At 66.0% G+C, this 13,175-nt stretch overlaps 1 protein-coding gene across 2 annotated transcripts in view; it reads right to left on the minus strand.

Moving 5' to 3' along the window:
* LDB1 (LIM domain binding 1) overlaps nucleotides 1-12,551 on the minus strand; it is a 45,211-nt gene extending 32,660 nt beyond the window's left edge. The window contains exon 1 of one of the 2 annotated variants that reach the window (XM_038410217.2): nucleotides 12,333-12,551. In XM_038410217.2, the coding sequence (XP_038266145.1) occupies nucleotides 12,333-12,357 (25 nt within the window). In that variant the 5' untranslated portion in view covers nucleotides 12,358-12,551. The remainder of the gene's footprint in view (nucleotides 1-12,332) is intronic. The other variant, XM_038410216.2, reaches the window with a different exon arrangement.
* Nucleotides 12,552-13,175: the final 624 nt, after the last annotated feature.

A 13,175-nucleotide genomic window follows, 5' to 3' on the forward strand; every position in this document is an offset into this window, starting at 1 on the left:
TGGGCCCCCCCAGCTGCTGCAGAAGGGGGCAGGGAGGGGGCCTTTGCTATACGTCCCCCCCACAGCCTCTGCCTTTGGGTCCAGAGCAGTCAGGTCAGGGTGAAACCGACCTGATGCCTGACAGTTTCCCTGCTGGTGAAACTGACCCGAGCCTCATGAATTTCACTCCCAGTTTGGCAGAGCAGCAGCAGCAGGGCTGGGAGCCCTTGTCTGCAGCCTCCGGCAGGTATCCCCGCACTGTTACGCTGCTCGCCCACGGGGACAGCTGCTCCCAAAACACCAGGGCCAGAAACGCTGGGGGTGTCTAAAACATTAAAAGCCAGATTCTGCAGAAGTCGATGGCTCAGCCCCCAGTGGTGAGTGGGTCTTTTGACACCCCATAGCAGATCTTTGCCATCTCTAACTGCTATGGATTTCAGCTGGCCACATTAGAAACCATGGCCCAGGCAAGTCAGCCAGAACCTCGGGGTTTGACAGCTCCCGACCCCATGGATTTTCTCAGCTTACAGAAACGTTTTGGTTTCTGGCCATTCTCCCAGCCTGAGGCTAGTCTCACCAGCCAGGCCGCTCCCGCTATCTCCGCACAGAAAGGAGGTGTGAAGGTGGTCTGGCTGGGCCAGTGTCCTGGGACCACATGGGACTGTGTGTGTGTGTGTGTGTGTGTGTTTCCCCTCATTTATGTTGGTTTCTCTGGGAGCTTTTTGGTCAAGTCAACCCGGGAGCTGCACATAGATGGGAACAGACCCTGGCCTCCTGCAAGCCCAGCACAGCTTCCACCTGAGCATCCCTCAGGACATCAGCGACCATCTGCTAATCCTCATACCCCCTCAGGGAGAACAGCACCACCGCCAGTCTACACAAGGGGAACCTGAGGCACATCACTCTGCCCAGAGTCACACTGCAGGTCAAAGGCAGAGCCAGGAACCTGACTGCCAGTCTTCTGCTCTACCCACTCCCCTCTCAGAGCTGGGAATAGAACCCAGGAGTCCTGGCTCTCAGCCCTCCCTTTTCTAATCCACTCCCCTCCCAGTGACAGAACCCAGGAGTCCTGGCTCCCAGTCACCCCTGCTCGAACCACTGGAGAATGTTAACTCCATCAACTATAAATACTGATTTTAAAATCAGCTTTTCCGTCCCCCATGAGGGCAACCCGGGTTCAGTGTCTCCCTAGAACAGTCACCGCACGGTTTATTATGAGCTTGTCTCCCCCGTTCAGTGCTGGGCGGCTGAGTGCTCCAAAACTGCTCTCCCAATATAGCAGCAGCAAACGGCTCCATCAATAATGTATCGCTTCTGTTTCCTTTTGCTGCTTCTTTCCTGTTACTGATACGTGCCTCCTTCCTGTGGAACAGCTGCCCGGTTCTGCCAGCTGGGCCAAAGACAACCTGCTGCCACAGCCGCGAGCGCCTCACCAGTGCCCACCAAACCGATGGGCACTCCAACCGCAGACTCTGCCCTGCCCAGGGGTGGGCTGCAGGGTGGGAAGTATCCCCTAGCCCAGTGGTTCTCAATCCTTTTTCATTTTCATTTCAAATGCAGGTGCGGCCCACTCTGGAAATCTACTGCCTGTATCTATAGTTCAGTTCTGTTGCATCAGTTTTCAGTCTAAGTCTTTTGTGGACCCTTTAGACATAGTGCACAGACCCACAGGGGCTGAGAACCCCTGCCCCAGCCCCACACGCCAGGGCCAAGCAACACCTAGGGGCTCAGTGGAGTTTCAAGGGGGGAAAGACAATTAAAGCCACTGCCAAGCACAACCTGTCCCAGCAAACGCACTGATGGAGCCAGCAAATGGAACCAGGATACAGAGGGAGCCAGGCGCAACACGGAGATCGGTGCGGGCAAAACCAGCACGGCAAGGAGCGCGTGTACTGACGGAGGGGAAACCAACGGGCTTCTCGGGGACCCTGTGATCTCAAAATCACCCTCTGTCCTGTTCCACAGCCCCTGCTAGGCCAGCGCCACCCAGCTCTGCCAGTGCCCCTCAATCCCAACCCACAGCCCCCTGCTAGCCCATCCCTGGGCTCCTGAACACACCTGCTCTGCCAGTGACCCACGGCAGTCCTGATGCAACCACTCCTGCGCCATCCACCCCCTAGGAGGAAGCTTGAGGACAAGGCCCCCCTGCCCTGGCCCCCTCCACAATGTTAACATGCTGCCCCAGAAACCACACAGGCCCTGGCTTGGGTGGCTCTTAAGAGCCACTAACTCATGTCTGTCCCCGGTTCCCTCTGCAAGCTGCAATGGTTCTAAGGCCCAGAGTTTTCCTTCAGCAGTCCCCAGTGGGGCAAGGCCCCCGCTAGCAGTGCCCCTAGCTTGCTCCTGAGCCCCAGCCTGCCCTGAGGCCTTGCTCACACTTCACCCCTCTCCCACGCCCAGGGGACCAGTGGGAAGGCTGGGTCTGGGACCCCTGTGGAGGGGCTCTGACTCCTGGTGTCAGAGAGCCAGCTGCAGCCCCCCAGAGTGTGCGTGTGTGATGTGCACTTGGGGGAGGAGCCATTCAATGCCAGCATTCGGGGCTGGTGGGGTGCAGTGGGCAGCTGCAACCATTGCTGAGCTTTGCCTGCAAACTCGCCTTCACTTCCCCCGCCTCTCCTCCTTCCACAGAGCCTGGAGCTGGGACCAGGTTGCTGCACCTGGGAGAGTCTCTGGGGCTTGGAGCAACGTGTGCCAGGTGGGCCCTACAGCGGTGAGAGCCGCACTGGAAATCCAGTGCCACGCGACCTGCCTCCGAACAGCGTGCTGCCCGTGAGAACTTCCCCCCAGCAGTGCCCTGGCACGGCCAGCCGGCCTGCACCAGGAGCCACTCAGCCAGCTCAGAGACAACCCGATCCTACGCCGCGGTGCGCACTGGGCCCCTTCCAAAGGGTAACACCAGCTCACTGCCCTGCAGAGCCTGAACCAAGGGCCTCACAGAGAAGCCAGCGACCCCGCGTGACTCACACCTGCCCAGGGGCAGTTTCGCTAGGGACTGCACACCTCTCCCCACACTGCCTTCTCCGATCACACCAAGATTCACAGCCGCAGGCCAGGGAGAGCGCTGAGCCTCCAACAACACCGGCCCCTGCACCTGTGCTCAGGGAGAATCCCCACAAGCTGCATGCAGTGAAGTGCCTATGACACACAGCTGGGCACTTCTGATTCCGCCCACCGGCCAGCCCAGGACAATACATTGGGTTCCCAGTTCTAACAATCCTCCATCAAAGCTGTTGCTCGTCCCCGCCCTATCCAGGGCCCAGCAAATCCCAGTGGGGTCTGTGCACAGGGGACGACTGCAGGAGTTTGACCCCGCTTTGCTTTGGCCCCCTGCCATTGGCTCCCACTCTGCCCTGAGCCTGGGCCAGCCGAGCCCCCAGCCAGGGTGCCCTGGCATTTCCGGCCCATTTCCCTGGCAGATTGTGAAATAAAGCAGGTCATTTCACCCAAGCACTTGAGGCAGGGACTGTCTCTCTGTCCCGTTTGTACAGTGCCTGGCGCAGTGGGGACCTGGGCCTTGGCTGGGCTCCTGGGCACTGCCGCCATCAGATAACAAATCACCGTCTGTGAAACAAGCCAAGCGTCCCCCACTTTGCAGCTTCTGCTGCTGAGCTCCTGGCATCCCTCCAGCTTCCAAGCTCCCTGCACACCACCCTCCCATCCCCCTTGGGGTCAGGGAACGCTCTCCTGCCAACCCCCCACAGCATGCCGGGGGGCTGCCCCAGTGCCACCCAGGGCCCTTCCACAGCTCTCCAGCCTTGTGCCAGACCCACTGGTACTGGGCAGGGGGACCTGGTGGGCTAACCCTAATGCTAGAACTAAGTGGGGACCCTGTGTCCCCGTCCCCCCCAAGTCCTTCTGCACTATAGCTATCTGCTGTTATTGCACCCAGCTCTGGGGGCTGCGGGACGCACCCCTTCCATGCCAGGGCCTGGGAATGCAGGCGTACGGGAGGGGCAGGCTGTTATCTGTGGTCACTGGCGGAGCCCCAGAGGGGTGGGGCTGGCATCTGTGACACTTGGAGATCAAACCCTCCCCAACGGTCCCTCTTGTTTTGACCCATGCCCAGCAGCTGAATGTGTGTGTGTGTGTGGGGGGGGGGAGATGGAAAACTCCACCGTTCTGAAAGACAAAGACCCAGAGACAGCAGGGAGCTGGGTTCAGGGTCCAGCCCTGCCTTCTTCCCACAGACAACTGTCCCATGGGACCCACTCCAGAGACCCTGCAGCCAACAGGATACGTTTCTGCGAGACCTGGAGAGGCCTGGGTGCCTGGTGTGTGTGTGCGCGCGTGTACAGTTGCATGTGCAGGGGGGGCATGTATGTACAGGCGTGTGCGCAGGTGGGGGGCATGCATGTGTACAGTCACGTGTGCAGGCGGGGGGGCATGTGTGTGTACAGTCACGTATGCATAACAGGCCCCCCCACCCCCACCGGGAGCCCCTTGGGAATGCTGTGTGCAGACCCCAGGCAGTGCTCAGCACAGCTGAGGCTGGCAGGACCCTGTGCTCCTACCAGGGGCTACCCCGAGCCCCCAGCAGCAGCAGGAAACCACAGCCGCACGCTGCAGGCAGACTGATAGACATCAGGAGAGGCAGGGGAAGGGAGCCTTTAACGCTCCAACCCCCCCGCAGCATGCCAGGGGGCTGCTCCAGTGCCCCTTCCGCAGCTCTCCTGCACGCTGGCCCCACTGGTACTGGGCAGGGGGACCTGGCGGGCTAACCCTAATGCTAGAACCAAGTGGGGACTCTGGCCATGGGCCCCTTCCTCCTCCCAGCGCTGACCCTCCCGGATCACTAGGCCTGCCTGGGCCCAGCATACAGGGCAGGCAAAGTGCAGCCCGTGAGCCAATACAGAGAGGCTGGGCTTGGAGACGACAGACCCTTCTTGACCACAGCAGAAGCCAGGTCATCCATACAGGGTAGACACAGTAGACTCCCCCATTCCAGGACAGGGGGACATATACTGCAGCATATCTGTGTAGCACTGTCCCTCACTGGGGAGAAACCAGACCTCTTGGCTATGTGCCATAAGCCCTATAGTGCTAATGGAGAGTCTCCAGTAACTGCATTTTGGAGCAGGAGGATCTGGCTCTGCACTGCCACGGCCGTGAAATGCCCATGGCCAATGCGTACAGCCCCATGACGGCTGTGGGGGGACCGCAGGCACACACACGTTTATGTTTACTTGTGCGTGTATGTGGGGGACCCTTGACTCTAGGCAGTGTAACGTGCGTGTCACCCGCAGGGGCGAGGAGAATCAGTGTGGAGCTGAGCAAAGCCACGCGGGGGCTGTGAGCAGTCACAGGCCTGGCGGTGGAATGCGCATTACGCTGCCCGCTGCCGGGACGCCCCGCCAGTGACAGAGCACGCAACGACCTAGCCCGGCACCTTCCCCCAGCTCCTGGGCTCCAACCCAGACTGCTGCCTCCCCTCCCTCCCCGAAATGTGCAGACACCCTCGCCGCGTGGCTGGCGTGTCTGTGCACCGCTGCCCCTCGCTGGGCATCCACCTGCCCAGCCCTGTGCTAGCAGCCCCACCCTGCCAGAGGAGAGCGCCCCCAGTGGTGTCAGGGACCCAGGGGAAGCCCCACGGCTGGGGAGCAATGCGTTCCTGGGGGAAGGAGTGACACCCGCTCAGCAGGAACAGCGGGAAGGGGGGGGAGCGGCTTTTTCTTCAGAGATGCAGCCACGGAGAACCCACCTGGCTTGGGCTGGGGAAAACGGCTGGGGAGTCTCCCCAGGAGGCTGGGACACCTGCCGCCCCCCGCGCTGTTCACATCTGCATAGCTGAGAGCTCCTTTCACAAAGCAAGAGCCGCCCCCAGGCACCCAGCTGCCCTCCACCTGCACTTGCAGTTTCCACGGGACAAGGCTTCTCCTTCGCTTCTGCCCTACTCTGTTGTGCGGCGGCACCAGGTGCAGTCAGACAGCTGCTGCAGCACACCCCAGAGGTAGCTGCATTTCAGTGGTGGGAAAAGTGGTTCCTATACATCTGGGGCACCTCGCGCTGGGACTTGCTCAGCTGCCAGAGGCTGTGCAACCTACGTGACCCTAGGTGGGCTAGGTGCCAGCGCTGCATAGCTCCCGTCATCCCCTCGGCAGGGTGCCACCCACAGGCCCCTCTCTCCACGTCTCTGCTCGCCCGTCCTCTGCAGGCTCCAGCACTGACCCCCCGCACCTGGCCAGATGCCAAACACTGGGCTGCATGCACTCAGGGCAGACGCTGTGCCCCGCTCCCCACAGCACCCCCTGCTGGGAACCCTCCCCCATAGCCAGCCCGGCCCCGCTCCCCACAGCACCCTTTGCTGGGAACCCTCCCCCCATAGCCAGCCCAGCCCCGAACCCTCCCCCACAGCCAACCTGGCCCCGCTCCCCACAGCACCCCCGGCTGGGAACCCTCCCCCATAGCCAGCCCGGCCCTGCTCCCCACAGCGCCCCTTGCTGGGAACCCCGTCACAGCCATCCCTGCCCCGAAACCGCCCCCACAGCCAGCTCCGCCCCACTCCTCACAGAGTCCCGAGAGCTCCACACCAGACATAGCCTGGGCCCACAGTGCTGCTCGGGGGCAGGACTCTGTGAGGAAAGCAGCGTCCCGGGCTACACGTGGGTGCTGCGTGGGAGCCATCTGGAGCCTGAAGGGCTTCCCGGACGGGGAGCAGGACCGGGAGGCTCGTGTCCCTGGGCCAGTTACTGCCTGATGGGTTTTCAGACATGGATGCGGAGTCCGGGGGCTCCCAGGGCCTGATTCGCAGAGTGGCTGCACACCTAGAGCTCGCTGCAGTCAGCGGGAGCTGGGGGCTCAGCGCCGCTGGGAATCGGGCCCTGGGCACCTTGTGATGGGGGCGGAACCTCGGGGCCCCCACAACCAGAGCCACATGGGAACAAGGCTCCCTGGGGTACCGGCAGCAGGACCAACAGGCATGTTTGTAGCTCACCCATACGGCCACGTGGGAGCCACACGACAGACACCACACTGCAGGCTGGACAAGTTCCTGCATAGCCACCTCGGAGACGCCCCCACAGCCCCCCTCGCCCAGACACCCCACCTGCTCCCCCAAACCACCCCAGCCCCCCTTCCTCAGAGACACCCACACACACCCTTCCCACTCCCCCAACCCCCACACACCCCACCTGTGCCCCCAAACCACTGCAGCCCCCCTCCCTTGGAGACACCCCCACATCCCCAGACACCCCACCTGCTCCCGCAAACCACCCCAGCACCCCTTCCTCAGACACCCCCCACACACCCCGCCTGCTCCCCCAAACCCCCTCCCTCAGAGACACCCCCACGCACCCCACCTGCTCCCCCAACCCTCCCTCAGAGACACCCCCCCAGCCCCCTTCCCTCACAGACACCCCCACGCTCTCCATTTTGCTGTGGCAAGAGGAGGAGGCTGGCCAAGAGGCACCGAGGGGCTGATCTGCAGCGAAGTGCCGGGGAGCCCAGTGTGTGGGAGGAAGGAGGGTTTGGTGATTAGAGCAGAAGCCTGCACGTCAGGACACCTGGGTTCTCTCCCTGGCTCTGCTACTAGGTCCCTGCGTGAGCAAGTCACTTCCCCTTTGCAGAACCAGGCCCCTGCTACTCCCCATCCGGCCTGCGGCCGAGTGAGATCCTGGCCCGACAAGGCTGCTCACTGCCCCCCTCCCCAGGGCCTGTGACTCAGTTACCATGGGATGAGCCTGGAGTGCTATGGAAACTGCCGCCCCCAAGGGTCAGAGCTCAGCCAGGCTCCGGCTCCGCAGCTGCCAGACTCCCCCCACCCCGCAGGCACACAGGTCTGCAATTCAGCAAAGGGCAGGGCCCCGGAGGGCCCCAGGCAATGGCGGGCGCGGGGGGGGAGGGCAGGAGCGCGAACAGGATGCCGGGTGGGGAGGAGCACCACCGCCCTAGTGGGGCCTGTTCCCTTCTCCTGCTGTCTCTCCATTGCTGGGGCACGGGGGTTGCGCACACACTCACCCCCTACCTCACCCCACTGTGGGCTCAGCACAAAGGGAAAATGGGGCAATGACCCAACACCCACCGCTGTCCACATGGGTATCCACGCTGCCAGCGGGCACAGAGCTCTGACACCCCCCTGCTCCACAAAGCAACTCTCCCCCGCCACCTGAGCTGCAGGAGAATCCCCACTCCCCATTAGCTATAGAGGGCCTATGATTCCCGTGCAACGCAGCGGAGCTGTTCCAATCCCACCAGGCCGAGGGCAGCGCTCAGACCCTCGCACTGCCCCGCTCATTACATTGTACCGGCCCTCAGGCTCTCCTTTCACCCGGGCGCAGAGCAAGGGGTGGGGGGCCAGAATTGCTGATGCAAGATGGGGGGTGCAGGAAGGGAATGAGCAGGACCACTCCCTCCAGGGGACAGGGTATTTGCCCTCCCCCCTCTTGCTTTTTCACCCCTAACAGAGCAGAGGGAGAGGGGTGGCCATGGACCCCGCCCCCTCCATGGGGTGAGAGGTTCCCCGGGGTGGGGGGAGCGGCAGACCCCCCAATGGCCAATCCCAAGCAGGAAACTCCTCCAAGTTAATGCAGCCCCAGAGCGCAGCCTGGGCCCAGCGGCTCATTAAACGTTTCTGGCTGGCAGGCGGCCAGAGGCAGAGGTTGTTTGTTCTATATTCCCATAAACAGCCCAGGCAGGGCGGGGGGTGGGGGGAGGCGGCTGGCGGGGAAATCTCTCCCTGCATTTCGAGCCCTGCGTGGGGAGGGAGGCAGGAACGGACATCGCACACGCGTGCACACGCGCGCATGTATATCCACTCCCGGCTCTTCCCCCTGGGCAGTAACACACACACCCCAGTCGGGGAGGGGGAGATGTGTGGGGAGAACTCGGTGGCTGGTGCTCTGGGAGCCCTAGGAGAGGATTACGGCTGCCCTTGCAAGGGGTGGGGGGGGACGGGATGGGCTCAGTGACCCCACAGGGCTCTGCATCACATGATGGCAGAGGAGCGGGGAGGATATGCCCCCCAACTCCCGTGTAAGGCCCTGCCTGTCACTGCAGCTGTGCCATGTGGCGGGCACTGCCCCCCAACACAACCTCATGGCAGAGCTGGGTCGGGGGCCGGTGCCACACCCCAGGCTGCAGTGGGAGCCCAGGAGACAGTAGGGCCCGTTGGCGCTGCCCGGCGGAACCTCCTCAGGGCCGAGGGGCCCCCCGCACCCTGGGCAGAAGGGGGTGCGGACCCTGTGCGCCAGCTGGGGCAGTGCCCGGCTGGGGGGGCTGCAGGGCGCCGGCTGGGGCTGGCCCTTTAAAGGCTGGCTGGGCTGGCAGGGAGCTCACGTGACTTTCTGCTCGAGGAAGCAGCGCTCTGGCTCTGGCAGCTTCCACGGGAGTGGGGGAGGCGGGTGGGGGAAGGGGCCGCCTGGAACCAGTGCGGGGGAGGGGCAGCCGGGCAGGCACCGCAGGGCCCCCTGCCCCGAACAGAGGGGAAGCCAGCTGGGGGGGCTGGGCCCTGGGGCTGCACAGCCTGCCCTGTGCCCTGCTGGGGGGCTGGCCCCATGGCGGGGGGGCGGGCAGGCCCCTGTGCTCGGGCTCTCTCACCGGCCCCTGAGCACAGCTCCTCACCCCACGCACAGCACGGCCCTACGTGGGGGCAGCTGGAAGCACACCACGCCCGGGCCACCTCACGTCCACATGCAACACGCTCCTTGCGCCCACCGCACTGGACAGTCGGAGAAACTGAGGCACAGAGCTGAGTGACTCACCCAAGGTCACACACAGTGTCTGTGGCAGAGTAGGGATTGAATCCAGGTCGCCTGGGCCCCCGGGCCAGCCCCCCCACCCCCGCTCCAATGGGACCCACAGATAATAGCATCAGCTCCAGCCAAACCCTTCCCAGTTGGGAGAAGGGGAGCACTGGGGAGGGCTCAGCCCCACAGCCAGCCCCCAGGCCGTACCCGGAAGGCCCAGCTGGCCTTGCCAAAGGCTGCTCACAGACAGGTTCTAGGCCCATCAAAGCCAAGAGCTTTCAGGCCAGGCTCAGGGGCCATCAGCTAACGCCCCACGTGAGGAAGGGCCTCACCACCTGATGGCAGGGGTATGCGGGGCTTGGGAGGCAGGGTGAGTGCCCCCACTCCTCCCCACTGCCCGCCAGCCCTGCCGGCCAGACCCCGTTCCCCTCACTGCCCGCCAGCCCTGCCGGCCAGACCCCGCACCCAACGCTGCCTTGCCCACCGGCCCTGCCGGCCCGACCCCGCTCCCCCCTGCCCTGCAGGCCGGCCCTGCCGGCTCGACCCCGCTCCCCCCACCGCCCTGCCCGCCGGCCCGACCCCGCTCCCCCCACCGCCCTGCCCGCCGGCCCTGCCGGCCAGACCCCGCACCCAACGCTGCCTTGCCCACCGGCCCTGCCGGCCCGACCCCGCTCCCCCCTGCCCTGCAGGCCGGCCCTGCCGGCTCGACCCCGCTCCCCCCACCGCCCTGCCCGCCGGCCCGACCCCGCTCCCCCCACCGCCCTGCCCGCCGGCCCTGCCGGCCAGACCCCGCACCCAACGCTGCCTTGCCCACCGGCCCTGCCGGCCCGACCCCGCTCCCCCCACTGCCCTGCAGGCCGGCCCTGCCGGCTCGACCCCGCTCCCCCCACTGCCCTGCAGGCCGGCCCTGCCGGCTCGACCCCGCTCCCCCCACCGCCCTGCAGGCCGGCCCAACCCCGCTCCCCCCACCGCCCTGCCCGCCGGCCCTGCCGGCCCGACCCCGCTCCCCCCACCGCCCTGCCGGCCCGACCCCGCTCCCCCCACCGCCCTGCCCGCCGGCCCTGCCGGCCCGACCCCGCTCCCCCCACCGCCCTGCCGGCCCGACCCCGCTCCCCCCACCGCCCTGCCCGCCGGCCCTGCCACCCAAACCCCGCTCCCCCCACCGCCCTGCCCGCCAGCCCTGCCACCCAGACCCCACAATGACCCTAACCCGTCAGTGCACTCTCCCCGCAGTCTGCTGTGCCCTGCAGGTCCCCAGATGGCTTTGGGCAGACGGGGCAGAGGAAGGGAATGAGGGAAAGGGAAGGAATAAGCAACATCTCACCCGCTCCCTGGTGCCCCCACATGCCTGAACCAGCACTGCCCACATCCCCAGCGACTCCACATCCCCCCGAACCCTGGGCCTTGCCCCGGCCAGCTCACAGCACCTAGGCACAGGGCCTGAGGGGCACCGAGGCCTGCTGCTCCTCCCAGCATGGGGCAGCCGCTGCACTGCTCCAGGAGACCCGCTCTCACCCCAGGTGCTGCCTGCACCCAGCTTGTGCCCTGGCCATGCCCAGGAAGCCCCTCTGAGCGCTCCCAGGGGCTGCACGAGGGACGGGGAAGAGTGGCCAGCGGTCCCTTAACAGCCAGGGGGTTACAACCCTCTGTTTCCTCTCTGCGTTAGAGCCGGTGGGTGCTCACGGTGCCAACTCCACCGCCACTCCGGCGCACCCGTCACGGTGCCCCAGCACCCCCCAGCCGGGCCAAGGGGCACCACCGCCACTCCGGCGCACCCGTCACCGTGCCCCAGCACCCCCCAGCCGGGCCAAGGGGCACCACCGCCACTCCGGCGCACCCGTCACCGTGCCCCAGCACCCCCCAGCCGGGCCAAGGGGCACCACCGCCACTCCGGCGCACCCGTCACCGTGCCCCAGCACCCCCCAGCCGGGCCAAGGGGCACCACCGCCACTCCGGCGCACCCGTCACCGTGCCCCAGCACCCCCCAGCCGGGCCAAGGGGCACCACCGCCACTCCGGCGCACCCGTCATGGTGCCCCGGCCCCCCCCAAGCCGGGCCAAGGGGCACCACCGCCAATCTGGCACACCCGTCATGGTGCCCCGGCCCCCCCCAGCCGGGCCAAGGGGCACCACCGCCACTCCGGCGCACCCGTCATGGTGCCCCGGCCCCCCCCAAGCCGGGCCAAGGGGCACCACCGCCAATCTGGCACACCCGTCATGGTGCCCCGGCCCCCCCCAGCCAGGCCAAGGGGCACCACCGCCCGGCCCCCACTCCAGCACAGCCGCCACGGGGCCATGCCCCCCACCCCGCAGCCAGGCCAAGCGGCACCACCGCCCCCCAGATGCCACCGGACGCCGTGGGTCCGTCTCCCCTTTGCTGGGACCGACGCCCCTTGTACTCCACCAACCCGGGGCGAAACCCGGCCCGCCCCGGAGCCCCCCGGGGGCCCGTCGTTGCCGCCCCCCCGCCCCTGGGCGGAGGGCTCTGCAAGCCCCGCGGCGACCCCCGGGGCGCTCCGCCCCGGCCCCACGGGGAGGCAGACGCCCCGTTCCCTGCGCCCAGCCCCCCGGCCACGCCGCCGGGCGCCCACCCCGGGGCCATCCCCAGCCCCCCGCGCACCCAGCTCGAGGGGGCCGCCCCCACGCGCGAAGGGGGCCGGCCGGGGCCACTCACCGGGGCAGGCGCACCCCACTGACATCTTCACATGCCCGGCCGGGCCCCGGCGCGCGTCGAGCTGCCCCCGCGGCGGGACACGAGCCGGCCGCCCGGAGCGGGGCCCCCCGGCGCAGGGGCTCCCCGCGGCGCTGCTCCCACGCGCTGGCCGCCCCGGGGGGAGTCACGGGCGCGTGACGCAGCGCGGAAAAAACCGGGCCGGAGCCGAAGTCTGGGACATGGTGATTGTGCTGGTGCGCGCGCGCGTGCGCGTGTGTGTGTGTGTGTGTGAGTGAGTGCGTGCGTGCGTGCGTGTGCGCGGCGGGGGCAGGGCCAAGCGTGCGTGCGTGTGGGGCTGCGGCTGGGGGGCGCAGGGACCCGTGTGGACGTGCGTGTGCGGCCGTGCGTGCGTGCGTGTGTGCGCACGTGCACTCTGTGCATGTGTGGCCCTGTGTGTGCACATACGAGTGTGTGTGGCCCTGTATGTGTGTGTATGCACAAACATGTGGGGGAGGCTGGGTCCGTGTGCAACTGCGTCTGCGGTGTGCAGGGACCCGTGTGTGTGCGCATGTGGATGTGCGGGTGCGGACGTGCATGTGTGTGGACGTGTGTGCGTGCACTCTGTGCATGTGTAGCCCTCTGTGTGCACATATGTGTGTGCATGCATGGGTGGCCCTGTATGTGTGTGTGCATACAAATGCGTGGGGGAGGCAAGGTTTGTGTGCAACTGCATCTGGGGGGCCCAGGGACCCGTGTGTGTGTTTGCACATGTGGACATGCATGTGCAGCCGTGCATGCGGGTGGACATGTGTTTGTGTGTGTGTGCGTGCACTCTGCATGTGTGGCCCTGTGTGTGCACATACA

This window comes from Dermochelys coriacea, chromosome 7, assembly GCF_009764565.3.
Source record: "Dermochelys coriacea isolate rDerCor1 chromosome 7, rDerCor1.pri.v4, whole genome shotgun sequence".
Classification (NCBI taxonomy): domain Eukaryota; kingdom Metazoa; phylum Chordata; order Testudines; family Dermochelyidae; genus Dermochelys; species Dermochelys coriacea.